The sequence below is a fragment of the Spermophilus citellus genome (assembly GCF_964194105.1).
Source record: "Spermophilus citellus genome assembly, chromosome: 2".
Taxonomy (NCBI): domain Eukaryota; kingdom Metazoa; phylum Chordata; class Mammalia; order Rodentia; family Sciuridae; genus Spermophilus; species Spermophilus citellus.
Window position 1 is genome coordinate 27,763,100 of NC_138183.1, and position 12,125 is coordinate 27,775,224.

At 34.9% G+C, this 12,125-nt stretch overlaps 1 protein-coding gene and 1 long non-coding RNA gene across 5 annotated transcripts in view; one reads left to right on the plus strand and one right to left on the minus strand.

Annotated features, from left to right (window-relative positions):
- LOC308640793 overlaps positions 1 to 12,125 on the plus strand; it is a 69,834-nt gene that overhangs the window by 54,362 nt on the left and 3,347 nt on the right. The gene's annotated exons all lie outside the window — the stretch shown is intronic.
- SLC44A1 (solute carrier family 44 member 1) overlaps positions 1 to 12,125 on the minus strand; it is a 184,822-nt gene that overhangs the window by 52,452 nt on the left and 120,245 nt on the right. For 2 of the 4 annotated variants that reach the window (XM_081278635.1, XM_081278634.1), the window contains exons 13-15: positions 11,049 to 11,186; positions 3,766 to 4,002; positions 1,962 to 2,042 (exon numbers count right to left, since the gene is read on the minus strand). In XM_081278635.1, the coding sequence (XP_081134761.1) occupies positions 1,962 to 2,042; positions 3,766 to 4,002; positions 11,049 to 11,186 (456 nt within the window). Of the gene's footprint in view, positions 1 to 1,448; positions 2,043 to 3,765; positions 4,003 to 11,048; positions 11,187 to 12,125 lie in introns of those variants that run through there. The other 2 variants (XM_081278633.1, XM_081278636.1) reach the window with 2 other exon arrangements.

Sequence of the window (12,125 nt, forward strand, 5' to 3'; positions counted from 1 at the left end):
CAAAATAGGCATGATACTCTTCCACAGAACTTATCATCTAAGAGAATAATGTGAGCAAATACAAATAAGCAAATCTACAGTCTACTAAGCCCCAAACTTTGGGGGCAGTTTGATAATTCTTTATGACACAGGGGATAGTGATGGTAGGGGTCAATCCTAATCATGCATACTGAGTGTGAGAGAGAAGAAAGATATGGTACTAATGCTTAAAAAATAAAGCTACTCTGGTCAGGTGTGGTGGTGCAAACCTATAATCCTAGTAGTTCAGGAAGCTGAAGCAGTAGAACTGAAAGTTCAAAAAGCAACTTAGTGAGACTCAAACTTAAAATCAGGTATTAAAAAAAGTGCTAGGAATGTGGCTCAGTGGTTAAGTGCCTCTGGGTTCAAACCCCAGGACCCAAAACAAACAAACAAACAAACAAACAAAGCTACTCTGTGAGCAACATTTCACATTTCTCTCTTCTGGAATTTTAAAACCACTTAAAACATCATTCTTAGGTTCCAAAATAATGCAATGTCTGAAGCATCAAAAGAACAATGCACAGAAAAGATGTATCTGGGGACACAGTGGAGGAGGGTTTTTGCCATTCCTTGGTAGGCAATGAACTGATGAACAACATAAAATGAAAACAAAAACTGAAAGAAGATTTAAATGCATTGTTGGGTTAAAAGACACTGGTTTAAAACTGAAAATACTCTTAGGAAAAAAACTCTTCCTAAAATTTTTGGTTTCTGGCAGAATGCCACATAACTTGGGCCATTCTCTTAGGATTATTGCCTATAAATTAGGGGTAAAAAAAGGGATATTTGTATTTTAGTCGACCACAATTCATCTATCATTTACTAAAGAATAATATGGAAATATATACCAGGATGTGGCCAAATTAGTTAAATCTCAGCTTCTAAATATTTCTCCCTTTCTTTAAATGCTTATTACTGGAGAATGCTTTAATCAAAGTCTCAATCACTGGAAAGACAGAAGAGGAGGGAAAAGCAAATTGATAAAATTTTAAGATTTTATGTATGTCTTTTTAAGTTTTAGGCTTGAAATCTTTATTTCCTGAGCAATGAGGACAACCCAGAAACAGGGGGAAGGAAGCTTTCCTGAGACCTCCCTTCCACCACAGGGTGGGCAGCATCTTTGCTGGTGTCCTGATTAGCAGGACAACATACCTGCTGGAGACATCTGTGGTTAGGCCACAATGAGGATGTCTATAGCAAAAGCAACTCAGGATTTGCATGCTGATTAACTTTAATTTGTTTTTTTTTCAAATTAGAGTAGAATGGGAATATGTATAAAATTGCCAGAGAAATTCAATCTTTTCACAAGTAAGCTGGGAGAAGACCAGATAGTCTTACTTAGAGGGAATGTGGGTGTTGATGGAAACAGCCTTGTTTGCTACCAAAAAAGAAAAGAAAGAAAGAAAGGAAGAAAAATAGCTTAAGAAACAAAGAAGGTACAATCCAGGCAACAGAAGAAAAAAATCAGCAAAGGGCAAAAGACCACAATGTAAACAGAACATTATTTATAAAAAGGAGGAATATGAACTTTTAGCAAGTTGAAAGGAATTGGTACTACCACTTTTCAAAATGATAAAAATCAAACCGTCAGTTCAAATGAACACCCAAATGTTCAGATGGATGAAAACTTAACATTGACAGTTAAAAAAAAAATAGAGAAACAGCAGTTGCATCTTAGGGACAAAACTGTCCCCCCTAGCCCCATGACACTGGAGAAGATGCTGTTCCTTTCAGCTTACTTTTACAGAATGTGGTCTCAGCTGTGACAAGAACTCTGCCATCCAAGTGATGGGTAAGCACACAAACAGAAAAAGCAGCACATCCTGTGTGATACAGATAACAAAAGCTTCTCCTGAAGAAGTGCAGTCAGTGAAGACAGAGATAGAGAAGAAGTGAAAGTGAAATTCTCGGAGGGCAGCCGCCTCCTCATCTCCACCTACCATCGGCTTTAGCTCTCTGGCATCAGCGACGCCTCCCTTACCAGCTTCCTTCATTGCCTTCCTACTGTTTTCCACAAACTCCTGCAAAATATGGACCACATGGCATAAATGTTCAGATCGTTTCAGATTTTGGTCAGTAGATGAATTCTAAAGAACATTTGCATATTTGACTCAATCTTGGTATAGCAGTAGATAACATATAGTATTATACATGACAGCTGCTAAATTTGTAGGGATGGATTGTAATCTGCTGTTGTAAAAACCTTCTTTCCATCCATGTACTGTGGCAATCTCATCAAGGGTCCAGGAGTTAGCATTAGTTCTACTCTGAGGAAAGAAAAAACACCTAATATTTTTAAGAGACTATTTTTCTATACTTAGAATATTGTGCTATTTTTTCCATATTAAGGTTAAATGAAAAAAGAACAATTTATTTCATAAGTCTCCACTTTTAAAAGACCCAAGGAGGTAAAAGCAATAATACTGCTAAGCATAATCTACATTTTTTTAAACACCTAAACTATAAATATGCCACTTAAAAAATGTCTATCTGGTTTTGACATCACTTCCTAAAGCAAGAGTCTAGAACTTGTGGTCAGAAGTAGTTAAAATAGAAATATGCCCCAAAGGAAACATTTCTATTCTGTCAAAGTTTATGGAGCACTTCCTCATCCTTATCATTATCATTCATACAGAGAAAACTGAACAGAAAAAAACCTATTTTTTACTCTGCTTTTGATCAGTAGCTTAAAAAAAAAAACACATTTTCTAAGTGCTTTAATCACAAGAGAGATGCAGTGCTCCTAAATCACATCCATTATGAAAACAACCAGTTAGAATTAATTTAGGCATTAGGAAAATGTCCAAAATTTAGTTGATGATTTTCTCAGTAAAAGTGATAATTAGTACCAAATAGGTCAGCTAAAGCATTTGGATTTTTGCTATTGAAACAAATCTAGTTCATTTATTAATATATTTATTTTCAATTTAACTGGGAAAATCACGCTCTTGGAAAATAAGTTATTATTTCAGTATTTTCTTTTTAATATTACCTATTCTGGAGAAAGGAATATTTCACATCATTATTAAAAAATACCTTTAATCTTGTATCATTTAACACTGAAGAAAATAGTACTTAAACCATTTTAACATGGTATTAATTCAGAATTTAGTTTAGGGGATCTACAGAGGTTCCCTAACTGTAAAAAACATCTGAATAAAGTATCTGTGTAAAGATTCAGATGTAGACTAATATGAAAATGCAAAACAACATATTGGTCACAAGTCAGTTGTCTGTATTCATTAAGAAATGCCCTCAGTTTGGACTAGTATTTTTAGGGCAATGACTTTTAACTAGGGTTGACAGCAATAGCATTTGGAAAGGTGGTGACTGGTGAAGGACAGGTACAGCAAATAAGATATTTTTGTCCTTAAGCCCCATTTCAGGAAAAGGTACTTAGAACAGCAGTGGCCCAGTGTTCTAATTCAAGGGCTACAAGGCAAATTTAAAAGTCCATTCAAATCTGTCTAACTTCAGAGAGTAGCATCAGAGTCTAGGACAGTGTGTATTTAGGACCACTAATGAGTATGGCTCCAGCTGGGTGGATCTGAAATGGTCTTTGTGCCAGGAAGGCCTTCTTCCCTGATTTCTCCATGCATAGTCTCATTCATGAGTGAGTGCTACAGATTTAATTCTGAATTAATCTGTTGCATATAGAGGGAATTAAATATGGAGAATGATTTGCAAAATATTTTTATTAGTATTTTTGTCCCTCCAGCAGCAGAGGGCATTTGAAGTACTTACCATCAGCACTTTATCCATATAGAATTCTCTGCCAGGACTCCCATCATTGTATTTTGTATCAATGGCAAAACACAAGAATAATACATCCACTACCATTTCGTAAATGGACAGGAAGCAATGAGCGACTAGGAAAGCAAAGAGGCAGACGATGATCAGAGGCAGCACCCATACTGTGTAATCCTGTTGGTAGTTGAGCAGCATAATCCCAGCCAAACCTGTGCTGCAGACTATCAGCACCTGAAGCAGAGAGAGCAAAGAGAACACTTAATATCTTACTGTAGAAAACCACCATTTCTTCATCACTTGCAAACTTAAAATTCTCTTTATTATTATAAAGGATGGTTGCAAAGGGTCATGCCATCTCAAATTAAGAAGTACAGCTGGATATGGTGGTGCACGCCTGTAATCCCAGCCACTTGGGAGGCTGAGGCAGGAGGATCCCAAGTTTGAAGTCAGCTTCAGCAATTTAGTGAGAACCCATCCCAAAAAATAAAAAGAGCTGGCAATGTAACTCATTGATAGAGCGCACTGGGAGCAAACTTCAGTTAAAAAAGTGTAATTTGGGGCTGGGGTTGTGGCTCAATGGTAGAGCGCTCGCCTAATATGTGCAGGGTGCTGGGTTCGATCCTTAGCACCACACAAAAATAAAATAAAGGTATTGTGTCCAACTAAAAAACAAAACTTTTTTTTTAAAAAAAGTATAATTCATAATACCCATATACAAAGTTGTACATTTATTTATATATATATATATCATAGAATACAAATTTAAAAATCATACTTTAAATTATTTTGGTTTATGGTAAAGAAAACACAATTTTCCAAATATTATGCTGGTCCTTCTTTAGAATCTGTGGCAATTTTTAAGATAAATATATGCATATTTAAAAAAATTATACATACTCTTAGCGCTCAGCAAAAAACTACTGACATTGGTATTGGTATGTATTTTTCCTTGGTATTCTTACATATATGAAATCGTATTATAAAAACAAATCAAAATGCTCTTCATTAATATTTATAGCATCATTATAAGTGCTTCATAAATATTCCACTACATAATTTCACCTTATGGGTGATTTAAAATTTATTTACTCATTCTCCTTCCTGTTTGAGATTTATATTGTTTTAAGATATAAATGATGCTGTAACAAACATCTCTATTCTTAGAAAATTTCCTCTGTTTTGTATTTTACTTTATGAAGGTATGTGGCAAATTTTTAAAACTTTCTATGAAGTTTAGATTTGAATTGTGAAGAAAAGGTTGCCAAAAACACTCATGCTAGAAAAATAAGAGAAATAACTAATGTGTTTATTGTCAGAAAACTATTCTGATATTTCATCATTTCATACATCACATTTTCAGTGTTTTATGGTTATTTAAATACATTTTAGTTAAGCTTTCCAATAACTTATAATAATAGTTTATGGTAAACAGCAATCCCACTTGGTAGATTGTGAAACATGCTCAGAGATTCTAGCCATTGTGTGCAAGGTCACAGAGCAAAGAACAGATTCCATTCAATAAAGGACTTAAAATGCCAACCCACTGCTCTTTCCAGATAAAAACTTAGCAAATACTTGGACACTAGTAATGGATTGTACTGAATCCTAGATACACACTTCCTTAGCCATTTAATTACCCTAGCATCACACACTAAATAAAGGAAATGAAGGAGTACTCTAAGACTCACAGCCACTTTTCCTTACCTAGTGCTAAGGACAGGCAAACTCCTGCGTATTCCCCCTGTTTATCAACCTCTCATTCACTTTATCTCAACCATGAGTTATAATGCATTAGAAAATACATTGGTTCAACTATAAATTAATCCCTCTCAGATATTTTTATGGGGCAAATCTGGGTTTGTCCAAGTTTTGGAAGACCCCTCCCACCATTTTTATGGCAATATACCTATGAATCACCTCTTACAGTGGCTTATTTTCTGGAGTGGTTTTCACAGATGGTTAATTACATTCATTTTCGTTCCCTCTTGTGGTTTCAATTTTAGAATGAGTTATTTCTTATACTGTCTTCAAGTTTTATATATCTACCCTATTAGAGGGCTGGGGTTCTTTATGCCCTTATGATGCTCCTAAAAGTCAAACCACATTAGAAATGCTAAAATCAACTATAGGAAGAAGGTGTGGCTCAAACAAAGTAGATGAGACAAAAATTGAGATTGAAGCCTGGATATTATGTCATGTGAGAAACAACTTCAAGAACCAGTGATGGTTAGGTAAAAAAGTCAAAGAGTGTATGTCATGCATTTATTGAAGCAGGATATAATAATGGTTCTCAAACTATAGAGAAGCTAGGAATGCAGATTTCTGGACTCTGAACCCAGGAGTCTGATTCATTGAATGTGAAATAAAGCCCAGCAAAATGCATTTTAAAAATATCTCAGGCACTGATAAGGTACATAGCATATATCTCAAGAAATGCTGGTCTAGATCTGTGATCTCCACGATGGGGTACATGTGCTCTAATGTGTATTCAACAGAATCATCTGGAACTTCTATTTCTATTTCTCATACATTTAAAATTTCCTTTTTTAGTACACTTTATAATGCACCAATTAGTAGGAGCTGTATACATGTCACCAATAAATAAAGGTAAATGTGTTGGGGAATTGTGCTCAAACTTCGTTATCTAGTAGGGCATGTGATTTTAAAAGTTGAGGTACTCCTGTTATAGAGGACAAGTTATTGGGGATACAGTAGAAGAGATTCAAACACAGTGTAGGGTGTAAGAAACAGGAAGGAGAGAGGATGCTAGTTTTGGAGTTTTACAGATGTAGGTTTGAATTATTTGAGTTATTACTTTAACTTTGTGACTTTAAGCAAGTTCATTTAACCTTTCTGATCCTATTTTTCCATCTTCAAAAGAGACAACAATATACATATCCCATAATTACAACAGCATTCAACTCAACGCCTGGCAATAATTATTCCTCCATCCCTTTCTTTTTTTGCCACCATAAGTCCTATATTTATGATATTCTTTCATCTTGGAACCTGTATTTTGAAACATTTTGTTTACAATAAACTAGCACCTATAAGTTATAATTCACATTCTCTCTTTCTTTTTTTTGGTATTGGGGATTGAACCCAGGAGTGTTTAACCACTGAGCCACTTCCCTAGCCCCTTTTTAAAATATTTTATTTAGATACAGGATCTTGCTGAGTTGGTAAGTGCCTCACTAAGTTGCTGAGGCTGGCTTTGAACTCTCAATCCTTCTGCCTTAGCCTCCTAAGCCGCTGTGATTACAGATGTGTGCCACTGTGTCTGGCCACATTCTCATTTTTATTAATCCAAGTCAAGTAACTTGTCAATTAGAAGGTATAATTAATGTGAGAAAAGATTTTACCAGATAGAGGTAAAATACTTTTAAACAGAAGAAATCGACATTTTGTCTTTTTGGAGGGATAGCTTTACTGGGGGCAAATATCAATATATTTTTGGATTTAGAAATATTTAAGAGCTTATAAATTTCTTTTCTTATGCAAACCTAGAGGACCTATGGTTTCTTGTAAATCTAGTTCACTCTTCTATAAAAATCATTGGTGCTCCACAGAAATGGAACCTATGACATTACTTTTTTGTTCTGTTTTGAATTTTAAAGTTTTTAAAATTGGACTTTAAGTTTTAAGGTAATGGTGAATCCAACTGTCATTGTAAGAAGTAACACAGAGTGATTCCATGTATGACTCACCCAGTTCTCTTCAATATCACAACCAATACTAAGGCTGACACAGTCAAGATACAGATTGAATACCCACAGCATCACAGGGATCCTGCTCTCTGCCCTTTTACAGCTATCCCCATCTGTGGGACCACAGATCCATTCTCACAATGTTGTCATTTCAATATGTTATACAAATGGAAGCATACAGTATTAATCTTTGGGAATTGGATTTTTTTTTTTCACTTAGCCTAATTCTCAAGATTCATTCAAGTTGCTACAAGTATCAATAGTGAGGCTCCTGGCATTTATCTTTTATAATGTTTACTATGGCTTCCTGCTCAGAAAATACTTCTGCACACTAGCAGCCATTCAACTGTAATAAAAGAAACTCTTTTCAAAAGATTTACTGGATTCTATAATCAGAAGTATATTCCTAAAAAAGGGAAAACTAAATAATCTTATCTTAGTATGTTAGAAACCAGAAGGTATTTTTTTCCTTTTAGTTTTTTTCTTTTTGGATTTTTAAATAAAAATTAATCTTTAATGGTTTTTAAAGTCCTTTTCAATGATGTTATTAATATCATGTTAAAAAATATCTTTCTGGAAAGCAATTTAGCAATGCATGCCAAGAACTCTAATTAATTCCAATTGTAGGATTTTAGGATTCAAAGAAGCCAGAATTGATGTGGGCAAGGATGTTTCACTGCAGTGTATGTTAGTAAAATATTAGGAACATTTTAGTTGCAAAACAACCAGAGGATAGATTAAATAAATGAAACAATAGCTGTACAACTATGGTTAGAAAATTTTCAGTATAACAGAAAATGTTCAAAATACAATACCAAGTGAAAGCAAGAATATAAAATTTCCTTTTCCACAAGTTTTAAATCAAATTTATTGACTAATATATAATTGGCACCCAGAATAGCCCATAGCATTTACTAGTAAACACTTAATATTGTTGAATGAATAAAAGGATATTAAAAATCTATAGGAGAAATTCTGACCAACAAGTCATAGACTATTGAAAAACTCAAAGCCAATTTTAAAACATTATATTTTATCTTCTATATTTTTTCATTATAAAAAGAATGCATACTCAATGTGTTAAAATAAGGGAAGGGGCTTGAGTTATCCTTATTTCCAAAGGTAGTTGTTGTTAACATTTGTGATATTAATTTTCATTATTTTTCTTATGCATATTTTAATTTTAATTAATTAACTATTTTTTTTTGGGGGGGGGTTTTGCTAGGGATCAAATCCAGGGCCTCATGCATGCTAGGTATGAACTACATCTCCAGTCCTTATACACATTTTCTTTTTTAAAGACTTCTAGGTTTTATTTTTTTAAGTTGTTGGTTTACCTTTATTTTTATTTATTTATATGCAGTGCTGAGAGTCAAACCCAGTGCCTCATACATGCTACGTGAGTGCTCTACCAGTGAGCCACAACTCTAGCCCCTTGTACACATTTTTAAACAGTACTGTGATAGTCTTACTATAGTTTTACTCAGTTTTTTTCACTTATTATATTATAGGCACTTCTTCTTCATATCATAAACTCATAATGAAACATGGTTTAATAGGTGAATAACAGTCAGCAGACTATTATACCTAACCAATTCCCTACTATTAGGCTTCAGATTATTTACAATTGGTCACTCTTATACTATTATATATAATACCTTTTTTTACCCTTTTTTTATATTTAGAATTACTTTCTGGGGTAGTTTACCACTATTAAAATTATTGACTAAAAAGAAGAAAGAAAAAGAAAAGTGTGTGTGGGGGGGAGGTTTGAGGGCAAATTTAATGTCTCTGAGGCAATTATAGCACACAGTGATTAATCTCGGAAGTCAGATAGACCTGAGTGGACTCTGGATCTGCCATGTTCCAGTTCTCTAAATCTGGCCAATTTAATTCTGTCTCTGAACTTTGGTTTCCTCTGCTATAAAATGAAGCCCGCCTCACAGGGAGGGCCAGTGCTGCATTCATTAAAGCTCCTCAGTGCCTAGTGGAAGCGCCTCAATCAGAACTTATGAAAATCACCACCATCACTGGTATCGCCACTTACTAGAATATTCTCCCTTTCCTTCTTAATGGTTTTTCTCTTAAAAAAAAAATGCCACGTATATACATGTTTTTTATTCTATTTGCTTCATCCCCTTCTTAGCTCTAGAGACAGATTATAAATATGTTCAAAAATAAAGAATCTGAAGCCTTTCTGAATTAAACAGAAAGCACATAAACAATAATAGTAACAGTGTCAGATGTTCCCAATTCTTAACTCAGATTAATTCATTCTATCTTTACTGTAAAAATTTTCTTCCAGGTAAAAACATAATAAGAACAAATTGGCTATAATATAAATTTAATCACAAATTTAAAAATAATTATCTGTCATTTCTTCTTCTTTTCAGAGGAAAGTTGCCTGCAATCCTACTCACTTCAAACTACACAGTGCTTTGGTTTTCCATACCAAAGATTTTTTTTAATTTCAAAAACATTTTAAAAAATGCAGTAGCTGGGATGACTCAATGTTCATTAGTAAGAGATGATTTAAAAAGAGCATTTGATGGAATATGGACCTTAATGATAATGAGGAACTAGGAAGATTATCAACGCAAGCTAGAAAATATATATGATACACCATGTAGTAAAAAGGGTAGGACAGACAGATATGTATGCAATGATTTTTGTACTGTAGGATAAAAGCCCATGAAGTAACACTGGAGGTGATATACAGAAATGGTAAGAGTCAGCAGATTATAGTGGAGATGTTGCAAGTCTTATTCTTTCCTCATTTTTTTTTTCAAAAATTTTCTATTTTATGGTTGGAAATAATAGGTACAATGAAATTGAATTATAATGAATACTATTTATTATTTTGCAGATTTTAATAGTATGGAATAAATTTTCTCTTCTTAGATACTTTTATGGAAAGTAGAAGCCTTATTCCCTAACAGTTCTATTTTAAAAGGGTTTATATACAGTAACAACAGTGATAGCTAACAGTCACGGAAAACTGCTAACATTCACTAAAAATGTGCAACGTGTCAAGCAGTGTCCTAGACACTCTACGTGTATGAACCAGTCTAATCTTCACAACTCTAGGAGTTGGGCTCTATTATCATCCTAATTTTACAAATGAGCAAACTGAGGCACAGAGAGGTTATGTAACTGCCTCAAGTCAAACAGCTAGTAAGTGACAGAGTGAAGATTGAAAGCCTGGAAGTTGGGCTCCAGATGGGGTGCTACCCTTAATCATAACATAGACTGTTTCTGAATTCTATATTGTTTAAAATATGTAAGGTGACACACAAAATATGTAAGGCAAGATACTTAGCCTCACTGTGTCTCTGTTCCCCGACAAGTATAATAGTACTTAGAATATAAATTTGTTGTGAGGGTTAAATAAACATGATACATGTAAAGGACATAGAAAAGTATCTGATGCATATTAAAGACTTTTTAAGTGCATGCTTTGGTTTAAATACTTTTAGTTGGGCTAGTTTTTTTGTGGGGGAGGTAGGGAATTTTTAAACTAAAAGGCACATTTTTGTAAAAAGTTTACTCAGACAATAAACTTGGTCTTACCTTGCCTAGGAATAGCATGAAGTCTCCCACTGTGTTGATGGCAGCCACTCGCAAAGCGTTCTCCACCAGAATGACAAAGGCGTCCTTTGCTGAGGTGCAGAAGTTGGTGCTGTTGATAGCTGTGGCTGTATAAGCATTCTGGACAAAAGAAAACACAGTATTTCAACAATAAACTGACTTTTTAAAGACATAAACCTTGCATATTAAAACACAGCTTTTAAGAGTACTTTGGAGTCAAATCCATGAGGTACAAATTGAGACTGAGCACAAAGAAATATGAAACACTGGGGAAAAACACCTGATGTTACAAAAAGAGCTTCCAGTTAGCTTAGTTTCGGCCCTTTAAAAAGTTATTTATTAAAACATACACAAACCTTTCTAACATCCATTAACCTCTTCCCCATCTTAGTAAATCACACATAATTTAATCTTTCCTAGATGTCTCAGGTTCATGATTATGAATATCAGTGACACACTTAAACCATTTCAGTGATGCTTTATAAAAGGCAGCAGTAAGTACGAGCATCAGATCAGTGTGTGGTTTTATCCAGAATACCCATCGCCTTCTCCTTGGTGGCTTTCCTCTATGCTCTTGCTTCTCATGGCCCTACAGTAGACAGCTATTTCATGCCTGACACTTTATACCCCTTCTCATCCTGGGAACAGGACCCCAGACCTCATTTGAGAAAATAGCCCTTCCTGAGGGGTCTAAGTGGGGTTGACTCCCTCTCCAGCTCAGAGCATGGGTGGTCACTGACCTAAGCCAATTAGTGTGCTCTGCCCACCTGGCCAAATGTCAGACTGTCATTACATAAGTAGTCAGAGTCAATGAGGTAAAAAAAATGGTCCCTGAGACTTCTGGGAAAAAGAGGGTTCCTTTCACCTCCACATGCATGGGTTGACCGAAACGGGTGGAGTATAATGGGCATAGTTGTTTTGCCAACTAACAGGAAAAGCTACTGGAGGTCACAGTGTGAAACTGAGGCTGAAGTCAAGAGCAGAGAATCTGGGTACTTGAATCTGGTGACAGTATTTGCATCCACCAGAAAACTGGGAAACTAGCCAGCTTTCTGGACT